The following is a 25,931-nucleotide window of genomic DNA, read 5'->3' on the forward strand; positions in this document are numbered from 1 at the left end:
TTCAATCCAACAACATCTCTACAGAGTTTGTATGTTCTCCCCAAGTTTTATCGGTTTCATTCCAAAAAATGTAAATGTGATAGTGGACTACTTGGCTTCCCATTAAATAGGATGTGGAGCCGCATTGAGGGCAGGGACAGATGTGACTGATAATCTCTGTACAGCATTGTGGAATATGTTGGTGCTATATAAGCACATAAATAATGAATATATCAGCTTTATTTACACACTAAGGCCGCCTGCACATGAGCGGAAATTCCACGGCGAGGTTCCCCGCAGAATTTCCGCCCGTACACGCCTGCATAGGATTGCATTACAAAACGCAATTCTATGCAGACGGCCGCGGTTTGTCTGCGCGAAATCACGCGCAGAAAACAAACCGCGGCATGCTCCATTTCTCGCAGAGCCCCGCACAGAAACGTCACTCCCCGGCCGCCAGCTCCGCTCTGCGCATGCCCCGGCTGCCGGCACATGAAAAAGCCGGAGCAGCGGGAGCAGGTGAGTCCGCGCTGCTCTCTGCGGGCGCTCGGGTCGGGTCCCGCTGCAAGAATTCTCGCAGCCGGATCCGACCCGGCCGACTGCAGGCGGCCTAAACGTTTTTTCAAAACAATACAATCCTTGGCCCAATGGGCCTCAATGGAATCCTCCAGTCAATATTTTTCCATAACGAGACAGGTCGACCATACTTTTTCCCACATAGAGAAATAGTAGGTAGAGTAAAACAGTGCACAACTCATAGTATGAAGGAAGCTATAGCACAGACAGGAACCTGTTCTGTTCCCCCTTATCTGGGTGGAGATAAGGCCCTGTGAGTTTATAGAGTCATACGGGGGTCGTGCCATTATATCCAGAATATTAGCATTTGGCCATTTCTGTCACTTCCATACAATTTGAATCAATGCAACATCATCCATACTTTGCCATCGCCCCATTCAGACTTCTCCTTCTTTAGTGATTGGTGGAAGTCCCACTAATGAAAGTTTACAAATACTATTTAAATGTATTTTGTAGGAAAACCCCTTTAAGTTTCGACTGTACAACATCCAATTTTCACACAACTTGAATATTAAGTTTGGATATATACGGATACGAACCAGAGCTGTGAATCCATTAAAACATCCAAACCACACATTACAGAAGACATTGGCGAAGTTCTTGTAGAAGAAATAGCGTAGGAACTTTGCAATTCGTAAGTATGACCAACGTCCGTGGATGAAGAGCAGACGCTGAAGGTAAGAAAACTGAGCCAAAGCATAGTCACTGGCCTGGACAGCCTGTGTCCCTTCTAGTCCACTAATGCCAACTCCAATATGAGCAGCTGAGGAAGGAATACAAGGTTTACATATTCAGCGTAGTATATAAATCACTAACTTACAGATTAACATACATATTCTAATATTTACTAATATGGCATTGTCTGGATTGTAGCATATGGCCAATCTAATATTGCACTACTGTAGCCCTTCAATGTCTATTCATTAACCCCTTGAGTGGCACGCCCGGAAATTTTCCGGGACGAGCTCCACTGCTCATAGCAACATAGCCCGGAAGATTTCCGGGCTATGTATCACTATGGGAGCTGCAGAGCACAATGCCACAAGCGGTGACAGTGTGCTCTGCCTGCAAAGACCCACAGAGAACAAAGCAAGGGCTTTGAAAAACCAGCAGAAGATATTGCCTATATGTCGGCAACCTCCTGCTTTGTTTACAGGTTGCCATAGAGACCATCGGCTTGTCAGAAGCAAGCCGATGGTCTCTGTGGCAGGGAGAGCTTGGTGCTTGGCTGTCAGAGGACAGCTAGGTACCAGCTCTTACAGCAGAGATCAGAGAAAACCTCCGATCTCTGCTGTGTTAACCCTTTACATGCAGTCTATGTGACTGCAGCATGTAAAGGGCTGTCACTGCAGCATGTAAAGGGCTGTCACCATGGGTCCCTGTGGAAGTCCCCTAAAGGGACAAAAAAAGTAAAAAAAAATTAAAAAAAAAAAAAAGTTTAAAAATTATAAAAAAAATAATAAAAACACTTGTCTCCCTTTACTTTGTAAAAATACAATCACACATGTGGTATCCGTGCGTCGTAATGACCCAGAGAAGGAAGTTAATGCATTATTTAACCCCTTAATGACATGGCCCTTTTTTTTCTTTTTTTCCTCCCCCCTGTTTAAAAAAATCACAACTTGTCCCGCAAAAAAAAAGCCCTCACATGGCCATGTCAATGGAAAAATGAAAAAGTTATGGCTCTTGAGACGCAACTGCAAAATTAGTTGAAATTCAATGATTGGACCATTTTAAAAAACCTGCCCTGGTCGGCACGACAGGGTGGTAGGAAACCCGCCACTCAAGGGGTTAATCCTTGTATACAGAAAGGTGAGATTAAAAAGGATTTCAAATACTAAAAGACTATGACTTAAAACATGCGCCCGGGGTCTGCAGTTAGTGCGTTGGGTCTCTACGGCCAGAATTAACCCACACAGCATAACCCACCCAAGTATTATGCAGGGCTGACAGTAGGGTCCTGGTGTAAAAACAAAGACGGGACTCACTTTTAATCATGTTGACATCATTCGCTCCGTCCCCAATGGCCAGAGTGGTGACCTTTTTGTGTTTTCGTACAAGTTGTACAATCATAGCTTTTTGCTTTGGGGTCACCCGGCAGCAGATAACAGCTTGGCACTGGGTTGCCAGGTCTACAAATGCATATTCCCGCATGCTGGCCTCCTCTCCACATGGATTCCTGGCCTTCCTGTAGAATCGATCTGTTAGCTTACGGAAAAAATGAGTCGTCTCTATTTTGAAATTAGATGTTCCTAAAATCCGAACCTGTGAAAAGAACAGAAGTTACTTGGATTTTAGTTTAAGAAACGAATGAATGCGCTTATTGAATATTATGCATGTATCAGCACAGCCAACCGGCTTTTAAGACCCCTCGATTGTAAGAGCAATTTCCATAAAAAGGACTGTCTAACGTGTGAGGGTCCTTTTACGCGGGCCGATAAATCATTCAGATTTCTGCATCCAGCAAGAATCTGAATGATTGGTTAAGTGTAACGACAGCCCTGAGAATTCATTCACTTTTCATTCATCGTTCAACTTCTGCATGCAGAAAACTGGACGACGTATCGTTACATGTAAACAGGCAGTTATTAGTTTATGACCGACTACCTGCTTACTGTGAATGGAAGGATCTCCAGCCTCCTGCGCGTCCATTAACTGAGCGATGCTCACACCTATGTAAGGCACTGGGACGATATGTTGGGCATCTGTTCCAGACAGATTGTCCGGTTAAAAGGGCCCTAAAGGTGACTTCTCACAGGCCAAGTAATCGCTCAAAACTGTTGCCTTTCCTGGATTTTAACGATGCTTCCCAGTACTCAGATATGCCTATAACTTACAATATGTCTAAATCATGTAACAATCAGACAGTTGAAAAATCAATTATAAGCATGTATCAACACAAATAGGAAACACAAATGCAAGACTAGTAACTCATCAACAGATGACAGGAACAGAATGATGATGGAAATTTGATGATGATAACTACAGTCAGATAATGCAGCAGATGGTTGATGGAAACAAAAGTAGCAATATGACAATATCTAACTTCAGCACTCGCTCTCCCTACTATTTTCCTAATATAACCCAAATACTGACCCTAATAGCAGACACCACTGTCCCTGATTAACCTTCAGATATCCTTAATTGCAACCCTATCTAAAACACTGTCCCTGAACAACAGTGAGAGGCAACTAGGATCTAGAGACTAGAAAGTCAAACACAGCAAAGCTGAACTATGAAACAAGGCAGATACAAACAAGGAAGGAGCAAAGTCTAAGTAAGGACTAGAGTAAACATAACCAGGGGAACAAGACTACAGTGAGAGGCTAGCCAGTTAGAAACTCCTCCCTGAACAAGCCTAGGCTGAGCAAATGTCCTTGATCACTAGGAATAGGTTTTAACTTGTAACTTCTTCACAGACTAGACTAGTTAAGGTCAGGTAGATAATTTTATTGAGTGAATATAATTAAAAGACACACACACTAGGGCTAAGCTACTAAGGCGTTGTGCCCCACAATTGTAGTCGGCCTCACACCCCAGCAACAAGAAAAACACGAAATCACACTCAGACACACCGGATATAGTACTGATTAAATCGACTCAGTAGTTAGAGAGTGAATAGATAACCATATCTAATTCCATCAACCATATATTCTAGCCCTTCTATCTTGACGCGTTTCACCGCCAATATGGCGGATTCTCAGGAGGTACAAGAGCTTACATTGAGACAGAGTAAGAGTACTAACACTGAGAGTCTATATTAATAATTCAGGTCTGAGGGTCCAGCTTATATAATGTTATAGAAAGGACCGAGGGGGTTCAATCACCCAATTAAGGAGCAAGATCTGTACCAAGCACTGATACAGGAGTAAACTGTCAGTACCTAAATTACAGAGTGTGGCTAAACAGCCAGAGGAGGGGTACTTTCTAATGGCTATCAGGACGATCCCTAGAAAAGCCTGTAACTCAGTCTAAACTTTAGCTATTAACTAACACCACCCTCCAGAGCACCATTGACATTATCAATTACCTTCTCGCCACCATAGATTTTAGATATGGGCATCACACCACTCTATATCAACATTTCTCAAAACTTACCAAGCCAAAATTAATGCACTCTCTGAGCAGTTTCTAAGAGGTGGCTGAGGAGCCGTGTCATGGTGGCAATGAGTGCAGCATGCTCTATGTAATCTTGCACACAGATGAAAGTGAACAACAGGATATGGACGACTAATGGAAGTAAATGATGTGACACCAGTGCCTGGTTTAAAAGCTCTTGGTAGCAAAATAAGACTAATACACATATGGAAGTCAACTGCAGGCCCACCGTTAACTCATTGAACGTGGCAGTCTGCAAATATCTAAGGCAGTAAAATATGCATAAAAACTGTTTAAACCTTGATTCATGGACAAATAAGCCCTGGGGAGGGGCCAGCACCTGAGATAAGAGGAGCTATAAAGAGAGAGAACTGATTGACTGAAAACTCCTAAAATCCGACTAACAGTAATTTGCCAACCAGCCACATGAGCTAAAACTCCAGTACTCACTCTCTTGTCTGAAGGATGTCGCATCTCTGCAGCTAGCAATTCTGTGACTGTGCTATTTGATAGAAGCTTGACTTAAAAGGGATTTCAGATCTTAAAGAGAACAGCAGGCTTCTCTCACAGCGTAGTGGGTGATTAATTAGCTACACACAGTGTTTCTTGCAGTGGTCATTACGCAGCTCTAGTTAAAGGACAGAGGGAGGATGCGAACAGGAACGATAACCTCACCTGGCTGCAGACATCCTCCTCCCCCTTCTCCCTTACTCTCTCAAATCTACACTGACCCCTCTCACTTCTGCCTCCTCACACTGTTATAATTCTGTCCTATGCCACAGATGAGAGAGACAGGAAGTCCCCCATTCTCTTTCCGCTCAAGGATCTTATTTCAGCTTGGCTCCAGCTACATGATCTACGACAGTGGAATTCCTAAGCTGACTTAACTATTTAGTTCCCTCTCCTGACTCCATCTTCTTACTAAACTAAATCCAGCATAACTGGATGAGCTGGTAGTTAGAACAGTTGCAATAACTTGCAGTTAAAGTACTTTTATACTGTAGTGCCACACTAAGTTACTACAACAGTACTTCTCCACATTATAGATGACAGAATGGGGACACTTATGGTTAATCGAGAGTGAGAGCTAATATGCAGGTAGGTTCCAGGCAAAAACTTTCTGGAGTAATGAAGTAATCTATTAGTTCCAAATTAGGAAGGAATAGAACGATCAGGTAGAAAGTAAAGTAATGGCTGACCTGGTATAAGACGTACTCTTGTGATATATACAAAACCACTCTTATGCAAATTACAGTAATGATGAAGCTTGGATACCTATGACCAATGTATGAATGAAACAGGTTCTATCATCACTGAATGTTATGCATATTGCTAGGATATGCCATAACAAGATTGGTGGGGTTTGACTTCTTGGACTCATCTCAATCATGCAAATGACAGAATCGAGGTTCAGGATTTCACCTGCATCATGGCTCACCGAGTATCCACTGGGAACTGAAAATGATGCCGTATCTGTCACTGATGATAAAACATCTTTCAGATATTTTTTCTCGCTTTATCTACTCTTTCTATTAAAAAAACACAAGGAAGTTAATATTTACCATAAAATCTCCGGTCACCACAAGTGCCATCTTTGTGTGCTGCAAGCTGCTTCGGTGTTTTCTGAAGATGCCGTTATCCAGAAGATCTTGGCCACTGCCGGACAGATTGTTGTTGTGCTCTTGATAATCATCTAGGATATCACTGATGGGATAAGAAGCCATGCTTCTTAGTGTTAGAACAACATACATTCATATAGATTATGTAATTTGACTTTTGTGCGGCAGAATGCGTCTGGTCTTTTGACTTCAATCATTCTCTGCAAACTTATCTCCTAGCAATATGCATAGTATTCTTGCAGATGTTCCTAGTAACTGGACTGGTGTGCTATTATTCCATACTAGGGACTAGTTATCTCCTATAGGAGTGGCCTTTTTTGAGCTTTTAATACCATTTTTTTTGTTTTTATTTTTCTCATCCTTGCAATCAAAGAACCATATAATTTTTTTATATATTGTTTCTGCTGATTGACCTGGCACCATGTTGGGGTAAAAATAATGTATTGATTAGCTCTTGTTAATTTTTTCCCTGCTCTTTACCATTCACTAAAAGTAGCATGTTAACTTTATTAGTACATGGTTACCAATAGTAGATTGAGGAACAGCAATTTATGGTGCAATATAATTCAGGATGAACACTCACATCCTCAACGTTTCAACTGTTAAAAACAGTCTTATTTAGGCATACAAAGACTGTTTTTAACAGTTGAAACGTTGAGGATGTGAGTGTTCATCCTGAATTATATTGCACCATAAGTTGCTGCTCCTCAATCTACTATTGGTAACTATATCTTTGGGGATCTAATGGTCTGGATCCTTGATGGAGTGTGCAACAATCACGTGTTTGGCTCTCCCGGTGGGATCACTTTATGTTGTGCTGCAGTTGTAAGACTCTTCAGACATTCTAGTTAGTATGGGTCAGTACAGATGTGATGATCTGCAGTCTTTCTTACATTTTAGAGTCTTTCTACAGGTTTGCCAACTGTCCAGAAATTCCTGGTCAGTCCTTAAACATAGCAGAGTTCTGTTGCGTCCCACCGGTAGTGCAACCTCCAAAACAAAGGAAATGGCACAACTGTGCAAAGGAAACATAAAACTACGGGAATACCTCTCCCTACAAACCCCTAACCCGGGAAGGGGCCCTGCCTACTCGGCGGACCGATCGCTCCGACAGGTGCGGGCCCACACTCGTGCCTGGGCCACTGACAATTCCCTATCTGGGAGCCCTAAAACAAAAGAAAGGAACAGAAAAACCAAACCAAGCAGAAATAAAGAACTTAGCTTATGTGGAGGAGCTAAGCCAGGATGTGTTCCTCAGCAGCTGTCCAGCGGCAATTGAAGCATTGACCAGCACTGGGGTCAGTACTAGCACTGCTTAAATAGGAGCAGAGCTATTCAGCACCAGGTGATGACTGACATTACTCTTGCAGTCACCACACCCCTCAGCTCCGGGAGAGGTAAGGAATACTGCTAAACCCTGGTCTGGCCTGAAAGCAAGGTGGGAACCTCAGAACGGCTGCAACAGTACCTCCCCTTCTAGGAGGGACCCCAGGACCCTTAGGACCAGGACGACCAGGGTTTGATCTGTGAAATTTTTTATCAGACGAACCGCATGAACATCCGCTGCGGGAAGCCATGACCTCTCTTCTGGGCCATAACCGCGCCAATGTACAGGGTCCTACAGGGAATTCCTGACTCGACGGGAGTCCAAAATGTGACTTATTACAAACTGCCCCTCCCCATCCACTAGCACAGGGGCCGGGGGTGGTGGGTCATTCCCAGAATCGATGAATCTTTTGAGCAGAGATTTGTGGAAAACATTGTTAATCTTCATCACACTGGGAATTTCTAACCAAAAAGCAAACGCGTTAATCTTCTCAATTACTTTAAATGGACCTATAAATCATGAGCCAAGTTTAGCGGACGGTTGTTTGAGTTTTATAACTCTGGTAGACAACTAAACCAAGTCTCCAACACAGAATCCCGCCCCCTCTGAGCGATGACTGTCTGCAACTCGCTTTCTCCGCCGAACTGCTCGCAGTAACTCTCTCTGGACCTCAGCAATAATAGGCCCAGAAGAATCTGGCTGCACCAGTACCGGAGCCGTAGCAACACACTTCTTCAATCTCTGAAATGACTGCATTGCTTCCGCCGACCATTTAGTAGGAAAGCACCCCTTCTTTGTCATATCAGTAAGAGGTTTCACAATCTAATGAACAAAAAATTTCTAATGAATCTACGGAAGTAGTTGGCAAATCCCAAGAACCTTCGTAGGGCCTTCACATTCCCTGGTAGGACCCAGTCCTGCACCGCTCGAACCCTCTCAGGATCCATCTTAAAACCCTCTTGGGTATAAGCTTTGAGCGCCAGTCTCTCAGGAGCAGATATGCGGCTCCTGGTGAACTTGTAGTCAGGGAGAAGTTTAATTGCAGTCCCCCTGTCTGTGCGGTGGTAATTTGTCTGCCCCCTCCTGGGGAAACACATCAGGGAGGTCAGCGATGACTTCCGGCAGCTCTTCTGCCTGAATAGAAGCTATATCAACAGAAATGCAACCAGACAAACACCTAGGACTCCATTCAACAATGTCCCCCTTCTCCCAGTCTACTACCGGGTTGTGTAGACGTAGCCAAGGCAGCCCCAAGACTACTTGCGAAGGGAGGGATTCTTTGACATATAATGTTATAATCTCCCTGTGGAACAGCCCAATTTTTAAACGGACGTTAGGCACACAAAACCTCAGACTTCTCTGCGATAGTGGAGCAGCATCAATGGCGGATACGGGAATGGGAAACTCCAGAGCCTTCATCTCTAAGCCTAAACGTCTGACTGTCTCCCGATGTATTAAATTAATACCAGCTCAACAATCCAGAAGGACTCTTATGGGGCTGCCCACACTGTCACAAAGGATCTCAGCAGGAAGCACCAGTCTGGAGGGTGATACCAAAGCAATTTGATGGCCTAGAGGGGCCCTCTCACTAATCTCCAGGTCATCAAGTCCTGGCTGGCAATTATGATGGAGACAACACTGAGCCATGCGACCAATGCGGTTACAGGAAAAGCATCGACCTTTACACTGTACTTTGTTCCCACTCTTAACCCTGCCACCCAGTGACCCCAACTGCATGGGCTCCTCCACATCCGCAGATAAGAAGCCAGAATCTATGGAGAGTTCCTGATGCCTCTCCCTGATCCGTCTCCCAGCTTTGATAGCCAGAGACATGGCCTCATCTAGACTGCGGGATACTGGATAACCTACCAGTGCATTCTTGATTTTATTGGACAGACCACAATGGAACTGGCTCTTTAAAGCAGGGTCATTCCACTGAGTTTCTGCTGCCCAACGTTGAAACTTAGCACAATAATCCTCGAAAGAGGAGTCTCCCTGTCGTAAACATCTGATATTCCCTTCCGCCACAGATATCTTATCTGGGTCGTCATAGATAAGACCCTATGCAGCAAAAAGTCCAAGACCTCAGACGTCGGGGGCAATGAAGAAGCCCATGCCTGTGGTGCCCCCTGCAGTCTGGACATGGCAATGCCCACCCTCTGGGTGTCATCCCCTGAAGACACTGGACGCAGTCTAAAATAGAGCTTACAGGCATCCCGAAAAGATCCGAATTTCTGCTTATCACCAGAAAAACGGTCAGGTAGCTCAATTTTTGGTTCCTTGCTGGGAACCTGCAGCGCAAGATGTCGCTGTTTAATCTCAGCGACCTTTGCAGCCAGCGTGCCAAGCTGGTGCGACAAAACCTCAAGGGGATTCATGTTAACAGCACAGAATCTCCCTGAGTAGGTAAGGGCTGGTCAATCTGTTGCGTCCCACCGGGAATGCAACCTCCAAAACAAAGAAAAAGGCACAACTGCGCAAAGGAAACATAAAACTACGGGAATACCTCTCCCTACAAACCCCTAACCCGGGAAGGGGCCCTGCCTACTCGGTGGGCCGATCGCTCCGACAGGTGCGGGCCCACACTCGTGCCTGGGACACTGACAATTCCCTATCTGGGAGCCCTAAAACAAAAGAAAGGAACAGAAAAACCAAACCAAGCAGAAATAAAGAACTTAGCTTATATGGAGGAGCTTCAGCCAGGATGTGTTCCTCAGCCGCTGTCCAGCGGCAACTGAAGCATTGACCAGCACTGGGGTCAGTACTAGCACTGCTTAAATAGGAGCAGAGCTATTCAGCACCAGGTGAGGACTGACATTACTCTTGCAGTCACCACACCCCTCAGCTCCGGGAGAGGTAGGAATACTGCTAAACCCTGGTCTGGCCTGAAAGCAAGGTGGGAACCTCAGAACGGCTGCAACAAGTTCTTTCAAGTGTCTGTCATACATATTATATGTGTACGTAATTTTTTTTTTTTTTTGGGGGGGATTGTTGGTACTTGAACAAGTTATTATGACAGTAATTATAATCGTCTCACAGCCACCAGTAAATGCTGATAATCTGATCAGGTCAGCATCAAGGTGTCCGTAAAGAATGTTGTCTGTCTGGGATTTTTGGATAACTGTCCAGGAAGAATAAAAATCCCATGGGGCGGCCCTGTTTTTGCATCACTGCATTCCAAAAGCCATAACTATTCAGTTTGTTAGTTTCCCGCTGATGTAGCCATATGGGGGCTGGTGTTTTGCAGGATGAGTTGTAGCTTTTATTGGTATAATTTGGGGAAGTTTTGTAAACTTTTTTTTTGAGCAGGAGGGGATGATAACAAGAGCAAATCCACCACATTCGTTTTTATAGTCCAGGTGCTATTGGGCACAAATAGTAAATGTACTTTATTTCACGTGGTATGACTGCGGCAGTACCAAATAGGCATTTCTTAGAAGAAACAATATTTTTAAACAAACAATTTTCCATGGAAAAAAAGGCTTTACATTTTTTTTTGAGACTTTTGAAAATAAATCTCATCAAAACCTGTCAATAGCATCGCGGGCACCAATGGGCTGGCAGAGGGAGCTCTCTTCCTTTGTCAAACACCTGAGATAACGCAGCCGCTATTGACTGTGGAATCTGGGCAGTAAAACTGGCTGTATTTTTTCAATCTGAATTGCTCCCTTTAATATCCAGAACGCCAACTGGTCAAACGTCCCAAATACAGAGTTACCAAGAAGGACTTTATCAAGAAAAGAAAATGGTTTTGACCAAATCTGTAATACTTGATCAGTTCTGATCGGATAGACTGCTGAGGTTATATGCTGGGTATGCAGCAAACCCTATAATTTGCATTCATAGTTCCATTTGGTCACCCACTTCCTGACAGCAAGCATTAGGGAGGTCAGCAAGAACTTGGGCACCGATGTACTTCAGGCTTTGTTCAAAGGGTGGAATCTTCATTGGATTTTTCTGCATAGATTCCACCACAACATTTTCAGCAGAAATCTTTACCTGAGCTTCGGATTTGTGTTGTAGATTTGCCCCTTTAGTACCAGCAGATCCGCATGGGAATTTAGTGGGAAAAATTAGAGTGCGAATTTCCCAACATGGATTCCGCGTCACTGACATGTCATTTTTTTTTTTATTTGCGGTGCAGATTAGAAAGTCGAGCACAAAAAACTTTGCACCTTTATAGACTGCTTCTCGTACCCAACGAAATTCATGAGCACTGTGTACAGACATAATAGTTTTGAGGTGTACCAGAGAATGACCTAGTCCTTTGTGCAGGAACAGAGGGGGTATTAGTTTATGGGGCCATAAGAGGGGCACTATCACTGTGGGGCCACAGAGGGGGCACTATAACTTTAAGGGGTCATATCAAGGGTGCTTTTAGCTTGAGGAGTTTGGAAGGTGCATTATCACTTTGTGGGTCCACACAGAGAGCTACCATGGGGGATATAGAGAGTTGCATTGGAAGTAGCAGAGGGATAGTGAGTGTGCAAAGATAAGCTGTAGCTGGAAGTCTTTATGGCAGTCTGAGCCCAGTTAGAGAAAAAAAATGAAAATAGGTGACTTCAATCAGAGAAGACCATCAGCTGAGTCACTGGAAATAACTGCACTGTTATAAGAGTTGTCTTATAGGTGTATTGCATACAGTATAACATATATATATATATATATACACACAAAGTCCGCATTGAACAATAAACGCTTTACAAATTGAAAACACATAGCATGTTCCTAATTAGCATGGATTCAGCACGGAAAAAACACAAATTAACCCATTAAATGACAAAATGGTAAATCTGAGGGCAAATCTGCGGGTCCATCTACAGCAGAAATCAGTCAGCCTCCAATTTATGTTGCAGATTCTTTGAAGAATGGAGGTTGGATTTGCCACAAGCAGCTCTTCATGGTCTTACAGCTCCTTCTTGTGGCTGAGTTCTAACTGTGCAAGTTGCTGCGGTCCGATTATTCAGTATTTAACCCTTCCCTATTTTTACACTATAGTTGTGCCCCTATAAATGTGCTGTATGGCATCGGGCCCCGAGACAAACACAGGGAATAGCTGAAACTTGTCAAACTGGGAATGGAACACTCCTTTGCCGAAAGACTCTGAAAACACATCAGCACGTCCATATGGGGACCTTACTGCATCCCAGCAGCCTACGAACAGAAGGAGGTTTGTGAACCTTTTTCAATCATCCATAATCTTTCTTGTATCGGTACTTTTATGTTGTTTTTTTCATGAATTTCTGTCACCGTTTCAGCAATGTACATCATGTTGCATGGACACTCCAACATATAGATAACACAACTCGATCTACATGTGTAATGTGATATATTTTGTATACCCTCCCAATATGTGGATGGGGAAAGGTATCACCGTCACCATATTCGCACAATTACAGCAACTTACACTAGGAAAATTCCCTTTCTCTTATAAGGGAAGTCTGAAGGGACTGTATGAACGCACCAATATCAGCATGAATCATTGTATCCCTCAGATTATATCCTCTCCTGTAAGCCCTTGATTAGAGAAGAGCGAGCACCAAAATGCTCGAGCGTTCCGCGATGCTCGAGAGTTCGTTTCGAATAACGAACCCCATTGAAGTCAAAGGCGACTCGAGCATTTTGTATATGACCCATGCTCCGCTAAGGTTTTCATTTGTGCAAATCTTCAAAACCTACGAAAGTGATGGAAACGACACAGAAACGGATAGGGCAGGCGAGGGGCTACATGCAGGGCTGCATCTCAGGTTCCCAGGTCCCACTATTAAGCCACAATAGCAGCAAGAGTGGGCCCCGCCCCCCCAACAACTTTTACTTCGGACAAGCCCTCATTAGCATGGCATACCTTTGCTAAGCACCACACTACCTCCAACAAAGCACAATCACTGCCTGCATGACACTCCGCTGCCACTTCTCCTGGGTTACATGCTGCCCAACCCCCCCTGCACGACCCAGTGTCCACAGCGCACACCAAAGTGTCCCTGCGCAGCCTTCAGCTGCACTCATGCCACACCACCCTCATGTTTATTTATAAGTGCGTCAGCCATGAGGAGGAACCGCAGGCACACACTGCAGACGCTTGGCACGGCTAGGCAGCGACCCTCTTTAAAAGGGGCGGGGCGATAGCCCACAATGCTGTACAGAAGCAATGAGAACTCCAATCCTGTGCCACCTCCATCAGGAGCTGCAAACGTGGGCATAGCAATGGGGAACCTATGTGCCACACACTATTCATTCTGTCAAGGTGTCGCATAGCTCAATCGACACTGCAAGGGGAAAGCCGTCAGCGCTCTGCCCCCTACCCAAGTCAGTCAGTGCCTTTGTGCCAGACAGGTCAAACACCGCGATGGGAACTAAGTGGGCACCAACAGCATAGGTGGGTCCTAGGCAACCCAAGACATGAACAATAAATAAGACAGAGTGGCCAAACATGGCAGACTTCCACCGCGCCCACGACATAGGCCTCGGCCCACAGCTTCAGCAATCCTAGGCAGGAAGCGGACTTTCACTGCACCCAGGACATAGGCCTCTGCACAAACCCTCAGCAATCGCGGGCCTACAGCAGACTCCAATGCTAGCGTAGCTGTGCACGTCTCATTAGCGCTGTATTGCTCCTGTAGTTTGTCCCAATGCAGTGCCCCAGATAGCTGAGCTAACGTGAGATAAAGTACAGGTTGGCTTCGGCCCACACTGCATGCCCTAGTCAGTCTGGCCTTTTTTCATAGTCACAGGCAGATACAACTCCGCAATGGAAAGTCCGTGTGGACCCACAGCATGGGTGGCTCCCTGGAACCCACCGATGGTACATAAATAAATCCCATTGCAGTGCCCTGGACAGCAGAGCTAGCATCAGATAAAGTACAGGTGGGCTTTGGCCCACACTGCATGCCCCAGTCAGACTGGGGTTTTTTAAAATAATAGTCACAGGCAGGTAAACTCCGCTCTGAGAAGTCTGTGTGGACCCACAGCACGGGTGGCTCCCTGGAACCCACCGACGGTACATTAATAAATCCCATTGCAGTGCCCCGAATAGCTGAGGTAACGTCAGATAAAGTACAGGTGGGCTTCGGCCCACACTGCATGCCCCAGTCAGACTGGGTTTTTTTAATTAATAGTCACAGGCAGGTACAACTCCGCTTTGGGAAGTCTGTGTGCACCCACAGCACGGGTGGCTCCCTGGAACCCACCGGTGGTACATAAATAAATCTCATTGCAGTGCCCCGGACAGCAGAGCTAACATCAGATAAAATACAGATACGTAGAACACCACGATGTGAAAACTTAGTGCAGCCATACTATGCACAGACCCCTGTAGTATTCCTGTAGCAAAGGTATAAACTGACCCCACTATCAGTTATGTTGCAGCAGTCTAGGTAGACCCCAGTAACATTTCATTTGCAGCAGTATACACAGACCCCAGTAACATTTCATTTGCAGCAGTATAGACAGACCCCAGTAACATTTCAGTAGTAACAGTATAGACAGACCCCAGTAACATTTCATTTGCTGCAGTATAGACAGACCCCAAAAACATTTCATTTGCAGCAGTATAGACAGACCGCTGTAACATTTCAGTTGCAGCAGTATAGGCAGACCCCAGTAACATTTCAGTAGCAGGAGTATAGACAGACCGCAGTAACATTTCAGTAGCAGCAGTGTAGGCAGAGCCCAGTGACATTTCAGTAGTTAGAGTATAGACAGACCCCAGTAACATTTCAGTTGCAGCAGTATAGACAGACCCCAGTAACATTTCAGTAGTAACAGTATAAACAGACCCCAGTAACATTTCAGTTGCAGCAGTATAGACAGACCCCAGTAACATTTCAGCTGCAGCAGTGTAGGCAGAGCCCAGTAACATTTCAGTAGTAACAGTATAGACATACCCCAGTAACATTTCATTTGCTGCAGTATAGACAGACCCCAAAAACATTTCATTTGCAGCAGTATAGACAGACCCCATTAACATTTCAGTAGTAACAGTATAGACAGACCCCAGTAACATTTCAGTTGCAGCAGTATAGACAGACCCAGTAACATTTCAGTAGCAGCAGTGTAGGCAGAGCCCAGTAACATTTCAGTAGTTAGAGTATAGACAGACCCCAGTAACATTTCATTTGCAGCAGTATAGACAGACCCCAGTAACATTTCAGTAGTAACAGTATAGACAGACCCCAGTAACATTTCAGTTGCAGCAGTATAGACAGACCCCAGTAACATTTCAGTAGCAGCAGTGTAGGCAGAGCCCAGTAACATTTCAGTAGTAACAGTATAGCCAGACCCCAAAAACATTTCAGTTACATCAGTATAGACAGACCCCAGTAACATTTCAGTTGCAGCATTATAGACAGACCCCAGTAACATTTCAGTAGCAGGAGTGTAGGCAGAGCCCAGTAACATTTCAGTAGTAACAGTATAGACAAACCGCAGTAACATTTCAGTAGTAACAGTATAGACAGACCCCAAAAACATTTCATTTGCAGCAGTATAGACAGACCCCAGTAACATTTCAGTAGTAACAGTATAGACAGACCCCAGTAACATTTCAGTTGCAGCAGTATAGACAGACCCCAGTAACATTTCAGTAGCAGCAGTGAAGGCAGAGCCCAGTATCATTTCAGTAGTAACAGTATAGACAGACCCCCAAAACATTTCAGTTACATCAGTATAGACAGAACCCAGTAACATTTCAGTTACATCACTATAGTCAGACTGCAGTAACATTTCATTTGCAGCAGTATAGACAGACCCCAGTAACATTTCAGTTGCAGCATTATAGACAGACCCCAGTAACATTTCAGTTGCAGCAGTATAGACAGAGCCCAGTAACATTTCAGTAGTAACAGTATAGACAGACCCCAAAAACATTTCAGTTGCAGCAGTATAGACAGACCCCAGTTACATTTCAGTAACAGCAGTGTAGGAAGAGCCCAGTAACATTCAGTAGTAACAGTATAGACAGACCCCAGTAACATTTCAGTAGTAACAGTATAGACAGACCCCCAAAACATTTCAGTTGCAGCAGTATAGACAGATCCCAGTTACATTTCAGTAGCAGCAGTGTAGGAAGAGCCCAGTAGCATTTCAGTAGTAAACTTATAGACAGAGCCCAGTAACATTTCAGTAGTAACAGTATAGACAGACCCCAGTAACATTTCAGTTGCAGCATTATAGACAGACTCCAGTAAGATTTCATTTGCAGCAGTATAGACAGACCCCAGTAACATTTCAGTAGCAGGAGTGTAGGCAGAGCCCAGTAACATTTCAGTAGTAACAGTATAGACAAACCGCAGTAACATTTCAGTAGTAACAGTATAGACAGACCCCAAAAACATTTCATTTGCAGCAGTATAGACAGACCCCAGTAACATTTCAGTAGTAACAGTATAGACAGACCCCAGTAACATTTCAGTTGCAGCAGTATAGACAGACCCCAGTAACATTTCAGTAGCAGCAGTGAAGGCAGAGCCCAGTATCATTTCAGTAGTAACAGTATAGACAGACCCCCAAAACATTTCAGTTACATCAGTATAGACAGAACCCAGTAACATTTCAGTTACATCACTATAGTCAGACTGCAGTAACATTTCATTTGCAGCAGTATAGACAGACCCCAGTAACATTTCAGTTGCAGCATTATAGACAGACCCCAGTAACATTTCAGTTGCAGCAGTATAGACAGAGCCCAGTAACATTTCAGTAGTAACAGTATAGACAGACCCCAAAAACATTTCAGTTGCAGCAGTATAGACAGACCCCAGTTACATTTCAGTAACAGCAGTGTAGGAAGAGCCCAGTAACATTCAGTAGTAACAGTATAGACAGACCCCAGTAACATTTCAGTAGTAACAGTATAGACAGACCCCCAAAACATTTCAGTTGCAGCAGTATAGACAGATCCCAGTTACATTTCAGTAGCAGCAGTGTAGGAAGAGCCCAGTAGCATTTCAGTAGTAAACTTATAGACAGAGCCCAGTAACATTTCAGTAGTAACAGTATAGACAGACCCCAGTAACATTTCAGTTGCAGCATTATAGACAGACTCCAGTAAGATTTCATTTGCAGCAGTATAGACAGACCCCAGTAACATTTCAGTTGCAGCATTATAGACAGACTCCAGTAAGATTTCATTTGCAGCAGTATAGACAGACCCCAGTAACATTTCAGTAGTAACAGTATAGACAGACCCCAGTAACATTTCAGTTGCAGCAGTATAGACAGACCCCAGTAACATTTCAGTAGCAGCAGTGAAGGCAGAGCCCAGTATCATTTCAGTAGTAACAGTATAGACAGACCCCCAAAACATTTCAGTTACATCAGTATAGACAGAACCCAGTAACATTTCAGTTACATCACTATAGTCAGACTGCAGTAACATTTCATTTGCAGCAGTATAGACAGACCCCAGTAACATTTCAGTTGCAGCATTATAGACAGACCCCAGTAACATTTCAGTTGCAGCAGTATAGACAGAGCCCAGTAACATTTCAGTAGTAACAGTATAGACAGACCCCAAAAACATTTCAGTTGCAGCAGTATAGACAGACCCCAGTTACATTTCAGTAACAGCAGTGTAGGAAGAGCCCAGTAACATTTCAGTAGTAACAGTATAGACAGACCCCCAAAACATTTCAGTTGCAGCAGTATAGACAGATCCCAGTTACATTTCAGTAGCAGCAGTGTAGGAAGAGCCCAGTAGCATTTCAGTAGTAAACTTATAGACAGAGCCCAGTAACATTTCAGTAGTAACAGTATAGACAGACCCCAGTAACATTTCAGTTGCAGCATTATAGACAGACTCCAGTAAGATTTCATTTGCAGCAGTATAGACAGACCCCAGTAACATTTCAGTAGGAACAGTATAGACAGACCCCTGTAACATTTCAGTTGTATGGTAGGGACAGACCCCAGTAACATTTCAGTTGCAGCAGTGTAGGCAGAGCCCAGTAACATATCAGTAGTAACAGTATAGACAGACCCCAAAAACATTTCAATTGCAGCAGTATAGACAGAGCCCAGTAACATTTCAGTAGTAACAGTATAGACAGACCCCAAAAACATTTCAGTTACATCAGTATAGTCAGACCGCAGTAATATTTCAGTAGCAGCAGTGTAGGCAGAGCTCAGTAACATTTCAGTAGTTAGATTATAGACATACCCCAGTAACATTTCAGTTGCAGCATTATAGACAGACCCCAGTAACATTTAAGTAGCAGCAGTGTAGGCAGAGACCAGTAACATTTCAGTTGTAACAGTATAGACAGACCCCAAAAACATTTCAGTTGCAGCAGTATAGACAGACCCCAGTAACATTTCAGTAGCAGCAGTGTAGGCAGAGCCCAGTAACATTTCAGTAGTAACAGTATAGACAGACCCCAAAAACATTTCAGCTGCAGCAGTATAGACAGACCCCAGTAACATTTCAGTAGCAGCAGTGTAGGCAGAGCCCAGTAACATTTCAGTAGTAACAGTATAAACAGAGCCCAGTAACATTTTTTAGGAGCAGAAGTATAGGCAGACCGAAGTAACATTTCTGTTGCAAAAGTATAGGCAGACCCCTGTAGCATTACTGTGGCAGAAGTATAGGCAGGCAGACCCGGGTGACATTTCTGTAGCAAGAGTGTAGGCCAACCCCTGACACATTGGTGTACCATGAGTGTAGGCGAAGGCCAGAAAAATTACTTGGATTACAGTGCAGGCGAGGGCCCAAAAAATTGCTGTACCAACAGTACAAATGTACCCCAGAAAAATTGCTCAACCCAGAGGGCAGGTGAAACCCATTAATATTTTAGCTTACTGTGTCGTAATTTGTAACAGAGCCTGGAAGCAGCCCTGTTAAAAAAATTGGTTCATGTTTAGTTTCAATGCTTTAGTTAGAAACGTAGAAATATTGTTTGACAAAAGTTATATGAGCCTTTTGGGCCGCAGAAAAATTGGCGGTGTAAAATTTTTTTTCAATCATTGGCATACAGTTGGAGGGAAACAGCGCTTATGTTACGCAAACTGCACCCAGGAAAAAAATAATACAGAAGCCTGCGAGCAGGCCTAGCTGTGCAATATGCAATACTGATACACCTGAACTGACAGCAGTCACACAGTGAAATGCAGAGAGTCACAGCTAGCCGTAAGAAGTATTTTTTTTCTTAATTTTTGGGAAATGCAATGCAGGCTATATAGCATCTATCTGTGCGTGCAGTTGACGGCAGACGGCAGACACAGCGGTGTAAAAAGTTTAGAATTATTGGTGTGCAGTTGGAGGGAAACAGCGCTTATGTTACACAAGCTGCACCCAGGAAAAAAATAATACAGAAGCCTGCGAGCAGGCCTAGCTGTGCAATAGTGAGGAACTACAACTGCCAGCAGCCACGGAGCTAAATGCACACGGTCACAGATAGCCCTAAACAGGAGCTTTTTTGGGGTACTTGTTGACAGGATTCTACAGTAGCACTGTGCCTGTATCACCAATACTGCCCCTATACTCTGTAGAATTGGCTGCAGACTGAGAACGCAATAGTCTGCAGAGCCCAAGATGAAAAAAAAAAATTGGTGCAAAACTGCTCCTAGCAGCCACAACAGTAATGCACACGGTAAGATGTGGCCCTAAGAAGGACCGTTGGGGTTCTTTTAGACAGGATTCCACACTACCACTGTCCCTGCCTCACCAATACTTCCCCTATACTACGTAGTACAGACTGCAGCCTGAGAACGCTATAGCCTGCACGCCCGATATAAAAAAAAAAATTAGCAAAACTGCTCTCAGCAGCCACAACAGTAATGCACACGGTCAGATGTGGCCCTAAGAAGGGCCATTGGGATTCTTGAAGACGCCAACACTAACTATAGCAGCAGCAGCACCCTCCCTAATCTCTGCCAACGTGTGTCTGAGGCGAGCAGCGGGTGGGGCTGCCTTCTATACTCGGCGGTCACTTGATCTCGCCAGCCGCTCACTGCAGGGGGGTGGGATAGGGCTGGAAAGTCACAGGAGGAAGTTGTAATGCCTTCCCTGCATGTCTATTGGCCAGAAAATGGCGCAAAAATTTCAGGGAAGGAAATGGAATTGACTCAAGTAACGCATGGTGCTCGTTATGAGTAACGAGCAACTCGAACACCCTAATACTCGAGCGAGCATCAAGCTCGGACGAGTACGCTCGCTCACCTCTAATTAAGATGTGTCTACCCGTACTTAGGCTTGAATTTTTTTAAGATCTCCACTTTCTCATGATGCAAAGATAATACATTGTTGAACTATCTAAAAAGATAGAAGTCTATGGGGAATGGATGTCCCATATGTGGATGTAAATTGCAGTTGGGATAAATGGTAGGGCTCAGAACCAGGGGTGTAACTACCTGCTTGTGAGCCCAAAACTTGAACCTGCCCCCCCACCTCAACCCTCCCACCTCCCACATAAGCTTCCACCCCTAGTAACACGAGGGTTAAGGTCTACAGATAGGATAGTATTTTATTGAAATGATGTTGGATGAAAAGGGCTCCTATAAGTTACAAAGTATAACTCACTGCTGGAAACGCTACATGAACCATTGAAGACAAGAGCCTCGTGCGGTGCAAAGTGCTAAGGCAGCTGAATCGCAGTCCTGAACTGTTGCGGATGACTTGAACGTTGCGAGTTCCCCGCTTGCTGCAGTTAGCTGGCTGGAGGTTAACTCAGCGGCATTCTATGCTTCTGAGGTCAGTAAAGTGAGCGCCCAGACTTTTGAGATGGGGAAAAAAAATGAATGATTTGAAAGCACGGCAGAATAAGTTGCCGCTATACAAATAGCAAGCTTTATTTAGATATATAATCTATAGGTATGTATGTATGGCGGGAAAAAAAGGCCTGCAGTATGTTTGTTTTTAAGTTCTTCGGATGACCATGCCGCTCTATTATTCTCCTTACTAGGGTCTACTAATGCCGGCCCAGGGGAAGGCAATAAAGCCCTATGGGGCCGAAGCCAATTTCCCTCATTTTAGGTAAAAAGTTTCCATCCGTCCCCACTCGAAATGCGGCCAGCCGAAGAGATCCCTCCAACCGACCGGCCGACGCACCTTCAGAGACAAACTAGTGCTTGTTTCTAGTGTCATCGCCAGCTTAACCATCCTGCGTAGGGAGGTGACGAGTCCTGCAGGCTCTGCAAGCCTAGGATGCGTGAGCACGGTGCAAGAGGAAGGACTGAGGGTGTGAGGCTGGGCGCGGTTGAGAAGGCGTGGGGCGGGGCTATGCAAAGGTCTTACAGCTCCCTCGTTGCATTGTGGGTGCGCCCAGAGTGCTGCCTGAGCATGTTGCCTCAAGCCTTGGAAGTTGGGTGTGGCAGGCTGGGCTGCAGGTGAAACCTGTTTTGGGTTATCGCTTCTCGGCCTTTTGGTTAAGGTCACATGTGGATCGGAGAAGAGGATCATCTGGAGTGGTGAAATGGAGCCTCAGGCTATACGGAACACCATCTGCTTTCTGGTTAAGCCAGATTCCTGCAGAAGAGTGGAGCTGGGAACCTTCGTCCAGGAAGTCCTCTTTGAAGCACTGAAGCTGAAGACATCTTCTGTCTACAAGACAACACCGGCCAAGGACTGTTTGATGTCTCTTTTGAGGCAAACAGCTTCTGCCTGAACATCTTTGAGCGCTGCAAGCTGCTGAAAGAAGAAGGGAAGCTGAGCGACTTCATCCTGCTGCCACTGTTCCAGATGGATGAGAAGCCAGTGACTCTGCATCTATTTAACCCCTTCACTGAGCTCTCTCATGTGGTGGCGTTCCTACAGAGATACTGCAGCAATGTGCGTGGAGGAGTGAAGCTGAAGAATGCTTTTGGGATCCCTAATGGCAAGCTGCGCTTCTGGGTGCGTTTTCGCACAGACCCTAATGGCATCAGAGGAGTAAAGCACCCACCATCCTCCTTCTCCCTGGGAGGCAACAGAGGATACTTGACCTACCCAGGCCAGCCCCGCTACTGCAGGCTGTGTTTGCAGTTTGGACACACACAAGACTTCTGCCCTAATGGCCGCTGCTGCAGGAATTGTGGAGTACACGGCCATGAGGCTGGACAATGCCCTAAGCCTTGCAAATGTGACCTGTGTGGCTCCACTGTGCCCCTGGCAAGGAACTGCCCCAAGGGACTAATGACGAGCCGCAGTTATGCTGATGCGGCTCGCACTGGAAGAGGACCCGTTTTCTTTGAAAGTGGTCTGGACACTGGGGTTCCTGAACCAGAAGATTTGATGCCTATGGTTGAGGCCCTCTGTCGTGTGCCGCCGCTGTTTCGGACAACTGCGCAAAATCAAGCGTCCACCTCAGAACTCCAGCCAGAACAGCCAGGGATTACAGCAACTGCAGCAGAGGTAAACCCGATGGGAGCTCCTGTACCCCAGAGTTTGCCCTCTGAGGTCTCCAGCGCTGAGCCTTCTGCACAGAGTGCCCCCCCTGCTGCCCCCTGGGAGTTACTACAGCTGATCATCAGGCAGCCACAGCCTCCCAGCTACAAGTGTCTGCAGCTGCCCAACCCCAGCATGATGAGGATACAGATGACAGCACCACCATCATCCCTGACACAGGTACTGTGAGTATGGAACTGTCTCTGCCTTCATCCACAAACTCTGTGATTCCAGGAACTGTGTGCTCCCCTACTGCTGGCATTATGCCAGGACTTGCACCTAAGAGGCAGGAGGGGGAGGAGGACTCTTGGGCGTTGGTGCAAAGAAGCAAACCCAAAAGGATGAAAACTGCACCTAGTGCTACAAACTCCTCTGAGGGCTCCCTACTATGTGCCCAAAGCCCAGCCAGCCCCCCTGTTTGTTTAAGCACCAATGCTTTTGAGGTGCTGGCAGACTTGGAGAAGGACATGCTGTCCCCCAGCAGTGGGGCATCCTCCCCATTTTTGGACACGGACGCAGTTGAGCAGTTTGTTGGTGCCCTGCAAATATCTAATGTCTGAAGTTTTGTACTGTTGGTTGTTTTTCCTGATTTTGTTTTTATCTCCATAACCATTCATTTTATCAGTTTTATCCCTAAATGTAAAGCCGCCTGCAGATGGGCGGGTCGGATCCGGCGGCGAGGATTCTCGCTGCGGGACCCGACCCCAGCGCCTGCAGGGAGGAGCGCGTACTTACCCGTGCCCGGCGGCATGCGCAGACCGGAGCCGGGTGAGTGACGTTTCTGTGCGGAGCTTTGCGAGCCCCGCACAGAAATAGGACATGCCACGGTTTGTTTGCCGTGCGGCCAAACCGCGGCCGTCTACATAGGAGTGCGTATTGTAATGCACTCCTATGCAGGCTTTCAATGGCAGAAATCCCGCCACGGGATTTCCGCCCGTGTGCAGGCGGCCTAAGGGTTATATGTAGCAGAGCTAGACGTGCAGCTATTTTAGAGCACCTGTCCACACGGTCTGCTGACATTCTCTGCCTGCAGGAGTGCGGTTTGACCTCTATACCTAAAGCTTCGGAATGGCCGCACGGCCAGTCGCTGTGGTCAACATCCACAAAAAACAAAAATGATGGCGTGGGGATTTTGTTTACAAACAACAGTTATGTTATAGATGAATATGTTGTCATAGAGGAGGGCAGATGTCTTCTGGCTTATGTCACATTCCGAAATGTGCGATTCAGGGTCATAAATGTGTACGCCCCTCCAGATAAGAACGAGCGCAAGGAGCTGTTTGAAAAATTAAAGTTGTTCCTACCAGGCCGATTGCCAGTGTTTTTGGTGGGAGATTTGAACGGTCACCTCCAAGGGGAAAAAATGGACGTGACAGCCAAACAGCTCAACCAGTGGCAAGCAAAAAAGTTGCCAAAAAAAGAAAAAAAATCAGGCGGGTGAAGCAGAAGGAGTGGAAGTCAGTAACCCGTTAGAAAAACTGGCGCCGGACATTGGTGACTGTAGCGAAAGTGATGGTGAATTATGATACAAGGTCTGTGTGAGCCTTGGCCTTTTTGTGGAATGATATCTGCATAATTATATATATATAATGGTTTTAGTCATTCACTCGCAGAATGTCAGAGTGTTCCAGAATAAGGCCAGGAGAGCGGCTATATTGAGGGTGCGTTCACAAGAGCGTATATCGGCTCGGTTTTCACGCTGAGACAATATACGGCCTCCTTGTCTGCAGGGGGGGGGGGAGCCTGGAAGAGCCAGAAGCAGGAACTGAGGCTCCCGCCCCCTCTCAGCCTCCTCTCCGCCTCTCTGCACTATTTTCAATGAGAGGAGGTGGGACGGGGGCGGGGCTAAGGGCTGCAAATTAGCCCCGCCCCCACCCCACCTCTCTTCATTGCAAATAGTGCAGAGGGGCAGAGAGGGGGCGGGAGCCTCAGTTCCTGCTTCTGGGCTCTTCTAGCCTCCCCCCCTGCACATGAGGACAACGTATATCGGCTCGGCGTGAAAACCAAGCCGATATACGTTCGTCTGAATGCAGCCTGAGTCTTCTCAGACAAGAGAGGGCTTCAGTGATTTGTTTACAGGAGTGTGGCATAAATAGTGTAATTAGTTCTGATGAATGGCCACATGGGGGCGCTGTGTGGTCTGGTGGTGGAGGTAACAGAAACAATGGAGTGGCTATCCTGATTAACTCAGGTGATGTAACACTGCAGAGCTATGTGGTGATAGAGGAGGGGTGTCTCTGCTGTGCTGCTGCATGGGAATGTACAGGTACGTCTAATTAACGTGTATGCACCCACCTGCAAAAACGAAAGGAGAAGATTATTTGAGAAGACCCAGTTATTTATTCAGGGCAGGATGCCGACTATTTTAGTTGGAGACTTTAATTGTGACATTAGCAAAAGTTCCCTTGATGTCTCCGGGAAAATGTTATGTGAAATGGTGTCTGATTTTCATTTCCAGGATGTGCAGGTGTTATAGAACGTCAGGCTGCTGATGCCTACTTACCGTGCGGACAGGGGTGGGATCCACTCCAGGCTGGATTTGTATGGTAGCGTTGGAAGGAGAGTGAATGTGTTGTCTGGTGTGCGCCAGGGGTGCCCGCTCTCGCCAGTTGCTTTCATCTGCGCGATTGAGCTCTTGTTGTGTTTGCTGAGGTGTGATACGATTGTGAGAGGTGTGCTTGTTCCAGGTAGTGGGGGGAGAGAACTGAAGGTGAATGCATATATGGATGATGTGTGTGTGATTCTGAGTGTGCGGTGAGGCGTGTGAAGCTGCTTGTGTCTATTTTTTGTGGGGCGTCTGCCTTTAGGGTAAATTGGGATAAAAGTGAATGCAAAGTGTTTGGGGATGCGTTACTTAGTCCTGATGCTGGTATGAAGGAGGTCTCTGGACCAATTAAGGTCTTAGGCATGCAGTTTAATGAGAGGCTGGATGGGAAGGATAGCTGGAGTGAGGTGAAACAGAAAGCTGAGAGGCGCC

The 25,931-nt window shown here is 45.7% G+C and overlaps 1 protein-coding gene across 1 annotated transcript in view; it reads right to left on the reverse strand.

Annotated features, from left to right (window-relative positions):
* ATP8B3 (ATPase phospholipid transporting 8B3) overlaps positions 1 to 25,931 on the reverse strand; it is a 198,334-nt gene that overhangs the window by 28,524 nt on the left and 143,879 nt on the right. The window contains exons 21-23 of the mRNA XM_066574488.1: positions 6,216 to 6,357; positions 2,544 to 2,820; positions 1,095 to 1,318 (exon numbers count right to left, since the gene is read on the reverse strand). Of these exons, the coding sequence (XP_066430585.1) occupies positions 1,095 to 1,318; positions 2,544 to 2,820; positions 6,216 to 6,357 (643 nt within the window). The remainder of the gene's footprint in view (positions 1 to 1,094; positions 1,319 to 2,543; positions 2,821 to 6,215; positions 6,358 to 25,931) is intronic.

This window comes from Eleutherodactylus coqui, chromosome 7 (assembly GCF_035609145.1).
Source record: "Eleutherodactylus coqui strain aEleCoq1 chromosome 7, aEleCoq1.hap1, whole genome shotgun sequence".
NCBI lineage: Eukaryota > Metazoa > Chordata > Amphibia > Anura > Eleutherodactylidae > Eleutherodactylus > Eleutherodactylus coqui.